This window comes from Coregonus lavaretus (genome assembly GCF_964263955.1).
Source record: "Coregonus lavaretus genome assembly, chromosome: 3".
Classification (NCBI taxonomy): domain Eukaryota; kingdom Metazoa; phylum Chordata; class Actinopteri; order Salmoniformes; family Salmonidae; genus Coregonus; species Coregonus lavaretus.
In genome coordinates, this window is record NC_139990.1 from 60,130,813 (window position 1) to 60,143,049 (window position 12,237).

A 12,237-nucleotide genomic window follows, 5' to 3' on the forward strand; every position below is an offset into this window, starting at 1 on the left:
CATAAATAAATATATAAAATAAATTCCTATACCTCAAAAAGACACGTTGTATAGCACTTTCTGCCTAAGGTACAGACAATGTATCCTTAAATCGTGACTCATGTGTCCCTGCATCCCATGCTAAATGCCATTGAATGTCCATTGCATTTCACTCTCTTCTGTGTGAGGACATGGTCATCTCATCACACAGCACAGTCTCTAATACCAGATACAGATTACATCATATCAACTATCCTCAATCGGAGACTATCCTCAATCCCAGATTTTCATATTAAAGATATTGAACGGGATCTTAAGCACTTACAAATTCATAACATATCATACGAATTGCAGGAAACATACATTTGTGCAGGACGTAACATATCATACGGAATGAATGACGTTGTATACAACTGTGCACAATTTTCTGGGACCCATTTTGGCTTGTGAGTGCTACTTTCAAAACTACTTGCTGAAATTATACAGAACCTTTCTAGCATCACTTTCAATAACCCACAGCCCCAATATCTGATCATCTGGAACAAGCAGTTACAAACTTGAGACTGTATATATCAACTAAAGTTATGTCCTGCACATGAGTACATCTGCAAAGGGCCCCAGGAGGTTTTTGTTAAAGATGCAGCGCACCCACACCAGGTACGTTGTAAAGGGTTTGATGTTTTCAGAGAAGGTATAGTTCTGGTGGGGGAGAATATAAGGCATGTACGTGTTCTCTCCTTGCTCCTGGATCCACACTTCGTACTTCACCTCCCTGACCTTCAGGTACTTGAGGTTCCAGGGGATTTGCCACGACACAGTCAGCATGGCCTCGTTGGTGGCCGGGACCGACGTCTGGCACTGGGGCTCTCTGACCCGGCCCGGGTGGACCGTGCTGGCAGGCTTGGCCTTCTTCAGGTTGGGCCTGGTTTTCACTGTCTCTCTGAGAGCCTCTAGTAAAGAAGGGATGTCCACAATGGTGTCCTGGTAGATGCGATAGAGCCACTCAGGGTTGCGGCAGCAAAGGTGTCTGGGTACTTCCTTACTGGCCAGGATGTGTTCCTGCTCTTCCTTCTCCAGGTGGGCTATACCTCCCTGCTCCCAGGGCCTCTCTGGGTAGGCCACAGAGTTCTCTTCCACCATGTTACTCCAGGCCACATACTGCAGGTCCATGCCTGGTAGAGAGGCCAAGGTTTTGTAAGGGGTGTACTGCTCAGGGTTGACCGCATAGGGGAAGAGCTCCACTACGACGGCCCCCCGGGGGAGGAAGAGAGAGGAGACCAGCTGGGCCCCGTGCATGCTGACCAACATGGAGGCCCCGCTGATGACCTTGACGATGTTTGGGAAGGTCTGCTCCTCCAGAGACACCGTCACGGCTCTCATCTGGAACTCCTGCGCCAACGCCAGGATCAGCTCAGCTTCGTTCAGGATGAGTCTGTTGATGGAGCGACTGAACACTACGATGTACTCGTCCTTTTCCTCCGCCGCGCTCTCCTCTCCTCCTCCTTGCGTGTTGATATTGAGCTTCTCCATCAGCGATGAGGCAAACTGCCGGATCTCGTTCCCAGAGACCAGGATGTTGGCTTTGGGGCCCTGTGGCTGGACAAAGCCATACTGGTACCAGGTGGTCATCTTGGACAAGCCCACGTAGGACTTAGTGAAGCACATAAGTTTGCCAAAGTTCCTCAGCTGCTCTTTGAGGAGTGGCTGCTTGCTGCTCAGCAGACGGTAGAGGTCAAAGTGTGCACCCTCGCCCCAGCCCTCCATGAAGACCAGGCGGGCCTCATCGTCCAGGTCCGAGTACTGCCGCATGGTGTAGAAGATGGGCAGCAGGTCGTCGTGGAAGACGTGCATCAGGTTATCCGGATTGAACCGGTTGAGGATGAGGGTGACGTCAGGGATGAACACAGGCTTGGGCATGAACTTGAGGGCGGCGGCGGGCAGCTCTAGGAAGTTGAAGTACTGGGTGTTGTGATCCTCCACAGAAGACAGGTCCAGCAGGGCCGGCTGGAAGCGCCGGGGCCCCAGGTTGGGCAGCATGAAGGAGGAGTTGCTGTGGAAGAAGACAAACTCCTCGGCCTTGGCACAGTAGCACAGGTAGTCGAAGCGGCAGATGCGGTCAGTGTGCATCTTGCCGGTGCAGACCATGCGGGTGCCATGCTCCTGGAGGGCCAGCAGAGCGCCGTGGTAGTCTATCCGGGCCTGGGACAGCTCCTGGGACTGGTGGGTCAGCTGCAGCTCCTCCTCCAGTACTGCAGCGTGCTCGCTCAGCCTCACATACTTCCAGAGCAGTGCTGCCACCACTGAAACCAGTAGGCCGTTCAGAATGGCCGCCACGTTCATCCTGCAGCTCGCCGCACGCATTACAGCTCCACGTCCAATCTGATCTCTGACCTCACACGCATGCTCCGCCTCCCGCTAGCCAGGCGCCGATACACCTGGAGAGGAGAGAGAGAAGGGGAGAGGGAGAGAGAGGGGAGTGTAGGGGGGCGTGGGGAAAGGGAAAGAGGAGAGAAAGATTATTTTTAGCATACTACTGATATCATGTTTCCAACGGAATCAACTGAACATACTGTTTCAGACTTTCCAAAAATCAAATTACATTCAAACTCAAAGCAATCAGAAATAATACAAAACAGAGCGGAAGCCTATTATTTGCAGTGCTATTGATGAAGGTCTACATACCAAAGCATGGCTCAGAGCCCCTTCCCTCGGAGAAGCCTTTGTCTGCATCCCAAATAATGGGATACTCCGAGATTTTGGCAATGAAGCCCTTTACCTACTTCCCCAGAGTCAGATTAACTTGTGGATACCATTTTTATGTCTCTGCGTGCAGTTTGAAGGAGGTTGCTAACTAGCGTTAGTGCAATTGCTAACTAGGGTTAAGGCAATGACTGGAAGTCTACGGAAACAGCTAACAACGCTAGTTAACATTGGCTCACAAAACTACCTCTAACTTCCTTCATACTGGGCGCAGAGACATACAGTGCATTCGGAAAGTATTCAGACCCCTTCTGTTACGTTACAGCCTTATTCTAAAATGGATTAAATAGTTTTTTCCCCTCAATCTACACACAATACCCCATAATGACAAAGGGAAAACAAGTTATTTTTTAATGTTTGTAAATGTATAAAAAAGTAAAAACTGAAATACCTCACATGATTTGGAAAGGCACACACCTGTCTATATAAGGTCCCACAGTTGACAATGTATGTCAGAGCAAAAACCAAGCCAAGATGTCGAAGGAATTGTCCGTAGTGCTCCGAGACAGGATTGTGTCGAGGCACAGATCTGGAGAAGGGTACCAAAAAATCTCTGCAGCATTTAAGGTCCCCAAGAACACAGTGGCCTCCATCATTCTTAAATGGAAGAAGTTTGGAACCAAGGACTCTTCCTAGAGCTGGCTGCCCGGCCAAACTTAGCAATCGGGGGAGAAGGGCATTGGTCAGGGAGGTGACCAAGAACCCGATGGTCACTCTGACATAGCTCCAGAGTTCCTCTGTGGAGATGGGAGAACCTTCCAGAAGGACAACCATCTCTGCCAGATGGAAGCCACCCCTCAGTAAAAGGCACATGACAGTAAGCTTGGAGTTTGCAAAAAGGCACCTAAAGGACTCTCAGACCATGAGACACAAGATTCTCTGGTCTGATGAAACCAAGATTGAAATCTTTGGCCTGAATGCCAAGCGTCACGTCTGGAGGAAACCTGGCACCATCCCTACGGTGAAACATGGCGGTGGCAGCATCATGCTGTGGGGATGTTTTTCAGCGGCAGCGACTGGGAGACTAGTCAGGATCGAGGAAAAGATGAACGGAGCGAAGCACAGAGAGACCCTTGATGAAAACCTGCTCCAGAGCGCTCAGGACCTCAGACTGGGGCGAAGGTTCACCTTCCAACAGGACAACAACCCTAAGCACACAGCCAAGACTACGCAGGAGTGGCTTCGGGACAAGTCTCTGAATGTCCTTGAGTGGCCCAGCCAGAGCCCAGACTTGAACCCGATCTAACTATCTATCTATCTATCTATCTCTGGAGAAACCTGAAAATAGCTGTGCAGTGACGCTCCCCATCCAACCTGACAGAGCTAGAGAGGATCTGCACAGAAGAATGGGAGAAACTCCCCAAATACAGGTGTGCCAAGGTTGTAGCGTCATACCCAAGAAGACTAGAGGCTGTAATTGCTGCCAAAGGTGCTTCAACAAGGTAGTGAGTAAAGGGTCTGAATACTTATGTAAATGTGATATCAGTTGGGTTTTTTTAAATACATTTGCAAACATTTCAACAAAAAAAAAGTTTTTGCTTTGTCATTATGGGGTATTGTGTGTACAGTCGTGGTCAAAAGTTTTGAGAATGACACAAATACTAATTTTCACAAAGTCTGTTGCCTCAGTTTTGATGATGGCAATTTGCATATACTCCAGAATGTCATGAAGAGTGATCAGATGAATTGCAATTAATTGCAAAGTCCCTCTTTGCCATGAAAATGAACTTAATCCCCCAAAAACATTTCCACTGCATTTCAGCCCTGCTACAAAAGGACCAGCTGTCATCATGTCAGTGATTCTCTCGTTAACACAGGTGAGAGTGTTGACGAGGACAACGCTGGAGATCCCTCTGTCATGCTGATTGAGTTAGAATAACAGACTGGAAGCTTTAAAAGGAGGGTGGTGCTTGAAATCATTGTTCTTCCTCTGTTAACCATGGTTACCTGCAAGGAAACACGTGCCGTCATCATTGCTTTGCACAAAAAGGGCTTCACAGGCAAGGATATTGCTGCTAGTAAGATTGCACCTAAATCAAGCATTTATCGGATCATCAAGAACTTCAAGGAGAGAGGTTCAATTGTTGTGAAGAAGGCATCAGGGCGCCCAAGAAAGTCTAGCAAGCACCAGGACCGTCTCCTAAAGTTGATTCAGCTGCGGGATCGGGGCACCACCAGTGCAGAGCTTGCTCAGGAATGGCAGCAGGCAGGTGTGAGTGCATCTGCACGCACAGTGAGGCGAATACTTTTGGAGGATGGCCTGGTGTCAAGAAGGGCAGCAAAGAAGTCACTTCTCTCCAGGAAAAACATCAGGGACAGATGATATTCTGCAAAAGGTACAGGGATTGGACTGCTGAGGACTGGGGTAAAGTAATTTTATCTGATGAATCCCCTTTCCGATTGTTTGGGGCATCCGGAAAACATCTTGTCCGGAGAAGACAAGGTGAGCACTACCATCAGTCCTGTGTCATGCCAACAGTAAAGCATCCTGAGACCATTCATGTGTGGGGTTGCTTCTCAGCCAAGGGAGTGGGCTCACTCACAATTTTGCAGCCATGAATAAAGAATGGTACCAACACATCCTCCGAGAGCAACTTCTCCCAACCATCCAAGAACAGTTTGGTGACGACCAATGCCTTTTCCAGCATGATGGAGCACTTTGCCATAAGGCAAAAGTGATAACTAAGTGGCTCTGGGAACAAAACATCGAAGTTTTGGGTCCATGGCCAGGAAACTCCCCAGACCTTAATCCCATTGAGAACTTGTGGTCGATCCTCAAGAGGCGGGTGGACAAACAAAAACCCACAAATTCTGACAAACTCCAAGCATTGATTATGCAAGAATGGGCTGCCATCAGTCAGGATGTGGCCCAGAAGTTAATTGACAGCATGCCAGGGCGGATTGCAGAGGTCTTGAAAAAGAAGTGTCAACACTGCAAATATTGACTCTTTGCATAAACTTAATGTAATTGTCAATAAAAGCCTTTGACACTTATGGAATGCTTGTAATTATATTTCAGTATACCATAGTAACATCTGACAAAAATATATCATAACACTGAAGCAGCGAACTTTGTGAAGACCAATACTTGTGTCATTCTCAAAACCTTTGACCACGACTGTAGATTGATGAGGAAAAACAACAATTTAATCAATTTTAGAATAAGGCTGTAACGTAACAAAATGTGGAAAAAGTCAAGGGGTCTGAACACTTTCCGAATGCATGGTACAAATGGTATCCACAAGTTCATCTGACTCTGGGGAAGTAGATAAAGGGCCTCATTGCGAAAATCTCAAAGTATTCCTTTTTAGTGCACTACTTTTGACCAGGACCCATATGGCTCTGATCAAAAGTTGTGCACTATATAGGGTAGGGAAAAGGGTGCAATTTGGGGCGCATCCTTTGTTTACCTTTGTGGATAAGCACAGGCATTCCTAGAACCTTAAATCACATCCCCCTCCTGGTTATGTATTGATGAATTACATTGTGTGGAGAGAAAGTGGAAAATAAATTCCTCTTAAAACTACACTAATCTGCATATTGAGAGAACATGTGAATCATGTGGTGAGAGAGACTGTCTGCGTCCGAAATGCTATTCCCTATATAGCGCACTACTTTTTATCAGTCCATGACCCATAGGGCTGCAGGCAAAAGTAGTGCACTATTTTGGGAATACAGTGCCATTTGGGATGCAGCCACTAATTCAGATCCCAAGCAGCTGCTTCCAGACTATGGTGGAAAATAGTCATCTAAAGGTTGACTGCTACAAGAACAAAGGTTTCTATAGGCTAGCCTCTGCCTGGGATACTATAAATATCACATCACTTTCCATAATAGCCGCTGAGATTAAATGAATATAATTATTCCAGTACAAAAAAAGTTGAGGGTGTGTAAATGACATACAGGTTTGAGACTTAAAACACTTCATTTAAATATGCTTTAAATCACCATGATAACTTAGCAATACTCAAAAAGAAGAGTCAAGAGAGTTTTCTCCCTAAGAAATCCAGAGACTCATATCAGCAATATAGCATAGTCATTTGCATCTATAATATTAAATCAGAATCTACAGACTAGCTCCCTAACCTTCAACTTTGGGCTGCAGACACTAAATACACTCCCTTCCTCTCCCTTGGAGCCAGACTGTGTCTGCAGTAGGCTTGGTCGGTATACTGTATATGCCGTATACCAGAATATTTGGAAATAACCACGGGATGGTTTTTCAATACCGTTGAAGCTATTTAACTTTTTTTTTTAAATATACATTTGAATATTTGAAGCTACTTTTTAAGTAAATACCTGCAGTCAACTTGTGCAATATGACCCCAGGCATGTTATTCGTTTACAAGCACAACAACGAGAGATCGGAGCCTTGTGAGTCACTCACTGTTGTGCAGCACGCGCCAGGTGATCTAGCTAAAGTATGGAATTCACAACTAAATGTTTGCCAGCTAGATATCTTATAACTATTAAAGGAAAACTCCACTCAAAAACTATATTTTTGGTATTTGTTTCATTAGTCCATTGTTGATATACAGTGGGGAAAAAAAGTATTTAGTCAGCCACCAATTGTGCAAGTTCTCCCACTTAAAAAGATGAGAGAGGCCTGTAATTTTCATCATAGGTACACGTCAACTATGACAGACAAAATTAGAAAAAAAAATCCAGAAAATCACATTGTAGGATTTGTAATGAATTTATTTGCAAAATATGGTGGAAAATAAGTATTTGGTCAATAACAAAAGTTTCTCAATACTTTGTTATATACCATTTGTTGACAATGACACAGGTCAAACGTTTTCTGTAAGTCTTCACAAGGTTGTCACACACTGTTGCTGGTATTTTGGCCCATTCCTCCATGCAGATCTCCTCTAGAGCAGTGATGTTTTGGGGCTGTTGCTGGGCAACACGGACTTTCAACTCCCTCCAAAGATTTTCTATGGGGTTGAGATCTGGAGACTGGCTAGGCCACTCCAGGACCTTGAAATGCTTCTTACGAAGCCATTCCTTCGTTGCCCGGGCGGTGTGTTTGGGATCACTGAAAGACCCAGCCACGTTTAATCTTCAATGCCCTTGCTGATAGGAGGTTTTCACTCAAAATCTCACGATACATGGCCCCATTCATTCTTTCCTTTACACGGATCAGTCGTCCTGGTCCCTTTGCAGAAAAACAGCCCCAAAGCATGATGTTTCCACCCCCATGCTTCACAGTAGGTATGGTGTTCTTTGGATGCAACTCAGCATTCTTTGTCCTCCAAACACGACGAGTTGAGTTTTTACCAAAAAGTTCTATTTTGGTTTCATCTGACCATATTACATTCTCCCAATCCTCTTCTGGATCATCAAAATGCACTCTAGCAAACTTCAGACGGGCCTGGACATGTACTGGCTTAAGCAGGGGGACACGTCTGGCACTGCAGGATTTGAGTCCCTGGCGGCATAGTGTGTTACTGATGGTAGGCTTTGTTACTTTGGTCCCAGCTCTCTGCAGGTCATTCACTAGGTCCCCCCGTGTGGTTCTGGGATTTTTGCTCACCGTTCTTGTGATCATTTTGACCCCACGGGGTGAGATCTTGCGTGGAGCCCCAGATCGAGGGAGATTATCAGTGGTCTTGTATGTCTTCCATTTCCTAATAATTGCTCCCACAGTTGATTTCTTCAAACCAAGCTGCTTACCTATTGCAGATTCAGTCTTCCCAGCCTGGTGCAGGTCTACAATTTTGTTTCTGGTGTCCTTTGACAGCTCTTTGGTCTTGGCCATAGTGGAGTTTGGAGTGTGACTGTTTGAGGTTGTGGACAGGTGTTTTTTATACTGATAACAAGTTCAAACAGGTGCCATTAATACAGGTAACGAGTGGAGGACAGAGGAGCCTCTTAAAGAAGAAGTTACAGGTCTGTGAGAGCCAGAAATCTTGCTTGTTTGTAGGTGACCAAATACTTATTTTCCACCATAATTTGCAAATAAATTCATAAAAAATCCTACAATGTGATTTTCTGGATTTTCTTTTCTCAATTTGTCTGTCATAGTTGACGTGTACCTATGATGAAAATTACAGGCTTCTCTCATCTTTTTAAGTGGGAGAACTTGCACAATTGGTGGCTGACTAAATACTTTTTTTCCCCACTGTAGTCCCAAAATGTTTTGCATGTCAGCAATCAAGTTTTCAAGATATGTAACTTTCAGAATTCAGAAATCTGGCCCGTATAATGAATTTAGCATCATATGATCCTGCGTTTTGCATCATACAGGCTAGGTTTCTGTATTTTGAAACAGTGGAAACAATGGAATAATTAAACAAATACCAAAATATAGTTTTGGGGTGGAGTTTTCCTTTAAGTTAACTGTCTAAAATATGCTAAATGCTCTGCAGTTGTGCATTTGGTTTGCTAACTTAGTAGCTAGGCTAGTTATCTACTAAAACGGAAGTATCAATGAACATGATTGTGGGAAATTAATTAATGCTCAGTTTGTCACGCGCTGCATCATTTTAGCCACAGAATTATGTGCTAGCCATCTAGTCTATGTTTTATAAATGTGCAATGAGCATAAAACAATGTATATAAAGGAATTGACAACTCGTTCTCATTCTGAGAAATAAGCATCTTCTTATCCAGGTAGGCCACTTGATTTCAACATCTAAACAAAGTGAACAGGCTGTTGTTCAAACAGTTGGAGACGGACAGGAGGGTGTATTCATAACAGTTCAACTGTTCTACCTTGTTAGCAAGCAAATAGATCCAAGTTGGCTGACTTTAAATATAAAGATTAGCTGGCTACTCAATAGCACGTGGGCTTGTGCTTGAGAGATTGTTTGAGACCTGTGTTAATTTTCTATTATGCCTGCTACCAGAAGTTGGTCATTATTAGTGGATGTGCATTGTACATGGTTCAGGTTACATTTGTAACAAAAAGGGCATTTCATATGAAGCTTTGAAAGCCAGATCAGTGATTATTGCAAAAAAAGCAGGTTAAACTATTTTGATAAAATAATGTAATTATTAGTGGGTCTTCTGGTTGTCAAAGGATTATATTTAGCCTAGGTATAATTTTACAATCCCTGAATTCATTAGATTATTCCTGTTTGAAATCCAGTGTATTGACCTTTAATTGTGCAACATTATTATACTTTAGAGAAAAAGTTCCAAAAATCGAGATCTACAGTACCAGTCAAAAGTTTGGACACACCTACTCATTCAAGGGTTTTTCTTTACTTTTACTATTTTCTACATTGTAGAATAATAGTGAAGACATCAAAACTATGAAATAACACATATGGAATCATGTAGTAACCAAAAATGTGTTAAACAAATCAAAATATATGTTATATTTGAGATTCTTCAAAGTAGCCACTCCTTGCCTTGATGACAGCTTTGCACACTCTTGGCATTCTCTCAACCAGCTTCACCTGGAATGCTTTTCCAACAGTCTTGAAGGAGTTCCCACATATGCTGAGCACTTGTTGGCTGCTTTTCCTTCACTTTGCGGTCCAACTCATCCCAAACCATCTCAAATTGGGTTGAGGTTGAGTGATTGTGGAGGCCAGGTCATCTGATGCAGCACTCCATCACTCTCCTTGGTCAAATAGCCCTTACACAGCCTGGATGTGTGTTTTGGGTCATTGTCCTGATGAAAAACAAATGATAGTCCCACTAAGCGCAAACCAGATGGGATGGTGTATCGCTGCAGAATGCTGTGGTAGCCATGCTGGTTAAGTGTGCCTTGAATTCTAAATAAATCACTGACAGTGTCACCAGCAAAGCACCCCCACACCATCACACCTCCTCCTCCATGCTTCACGGTGGGAACCACACATGCGGAGATCATCCGTTCACCTACTCTGCGTTTCACAAAGACACGGCGGTTGGAACCAAAAATCTCAAATTTGGACTCAGACGACCAAAGGACAGATTTCCACTGGTATAATGTCCATTGCTCGTGTTTCTTGGCACAAGCAAGTCTCTTCTTCTTATTGGTGTCCTTTAGTAGTGGTTTCTTTGCAGCAATTCGACTATGAAGGCCTGATTCACCAGTCTCCTCTGAAAAGTTGATGTTGAGATGTGTCTGTTACTTGAACTCTCTGAAGCATTTATTTGGGCTGCAATCTGAGGTGCAGTTAACTCTAATGAATTTATCCTCTGCAGCAGAGGAAACTCTGGGTCTTCCTTTCCTGTGGCGGTCCTCTTGAGAGCCAGTTTCATCATAGCGCTTGATGGTTTTTGCGACTGCACTTGAATAAACGTTCAAAGTTCTTGAAATGTTCTGTATTGACCTTCATGTCTTAAAATAATGATGGACTGTCATTTCTCTTTGCTTATTTGAGCGGTTCTTGACATAATATGGCCTTGGTCTTTTACCAAATAGGGCTATCTTCTGTATACCACCCCTACCTTGTCACAACACAACTGATTGGCTCAAACGCATTAAGAAGGAAAGAAATTCCACAAAAATAACTTTTAACAAGGCACACCTGTTAATTGAAATGCATTCCAGGTGACTACTTCATGAAGCTGGTTGAGAGAATGCCAAGAGTGTGTAAAGCTGTCATCAAGGCAAAGGGTGGCTACTTTGAAGAATCTTAAATATAACATATATTTTGATTTGTTTAACACTTTTTTGGTTACTACATGATTCCATATGTGTTCTTTCATAGTTTTGATGTCTTCACTATTATTCTACAATGTCAAAAATAGTAAAAATAAAGGAAACCCCTGGAATGAGTAGGTGTGTCCAAACTTTTGACTGGTACTGTATATTGTGAATCGGCCATCAATTTAAAAAAATCTAGATGTGATTTTTAGGCCATATCAACCTAGACTTGGCACTCCGGTGCCGCTTGCCGTGCGGTTGCAGAGAGAACAGTCTATGACTTGGGTGACTGGAGTCTTTGACAATTTTTTGGGCCTTCCTCTGACACAGCCCTACCTTGCTGTCTAATATTTGTTTCGTGCGTGCAGCAAACTGTGAGTAGAATTTTTTAGTTACTTTCATAACTTTATGAACTGTGATATCTGTCCGGCAAACAGTTTGTCAGAGACTGCATAAAATGTTTGCATGCGCTCTTTAGCATTTAGCTAGTATTCGCTATGGTATTTTACATGTACTTTTTAGTATAACTAACCTTGGGATTACAGAGGCTCAGTGGGGTTTGAAAATAGCGCCCCTTGTGTGCAGTGCCGGTATGACCAAATATCCCGGGATGGCACAAGGTCGGTTTGAAGGTAGGACAATCTGGATACCACCCAAGCCTATTTTGCAGCCAAGCCTATCTATCCATCAATCCCAGGTTAAGTAAAAGAAGTCCAGTTTAACCCTACCTCAATGCCCCTAATGCTTTGTTTGAGCTGCAGACAATATGGAGCACAAGATTCATACAGCAGATATCATGGAAACATACTGAACGGTCATTGCCACTTCCAACACACGTTTGCGCAGACACGCATGCACACACACCTCTGATTTCTTCATTTTTTCTGGGTCAAATTGCTCCATCCTAAAAA

The 12,237-nt window shown here is 44.0% G+C and overlaps 1 protein-coding gene across 1 annotated transcript in view; it reads right to left on the bottom strand.

Moving 5' to 3' along the window:
- Positions 1–561: 561 nt before the first annotated feature.
- Positions 562–12,237, bottom strand: part of LOC311117201 (protein O-linked-mannose beta-1,4-N-acetylglucosaminyltransferase 2-like) — a gene marked incomplete at its 3' end in the record, with an annotated part of 34,744 nt that continues 23,068 nt past the window's right edge. Inside the window, exon 2 of the mRNA XM_084157496.1 lies at positions 562–2,414. Within this exon, the coding sequence (XP_084013622.1) occupies positions 562–2,340 (1,779 nt within the window). The 5' untranslated portion in view covers positions 2,341–2,414. The remainder of the gene's footprint in view (positions 2,415–12,237) is intronic.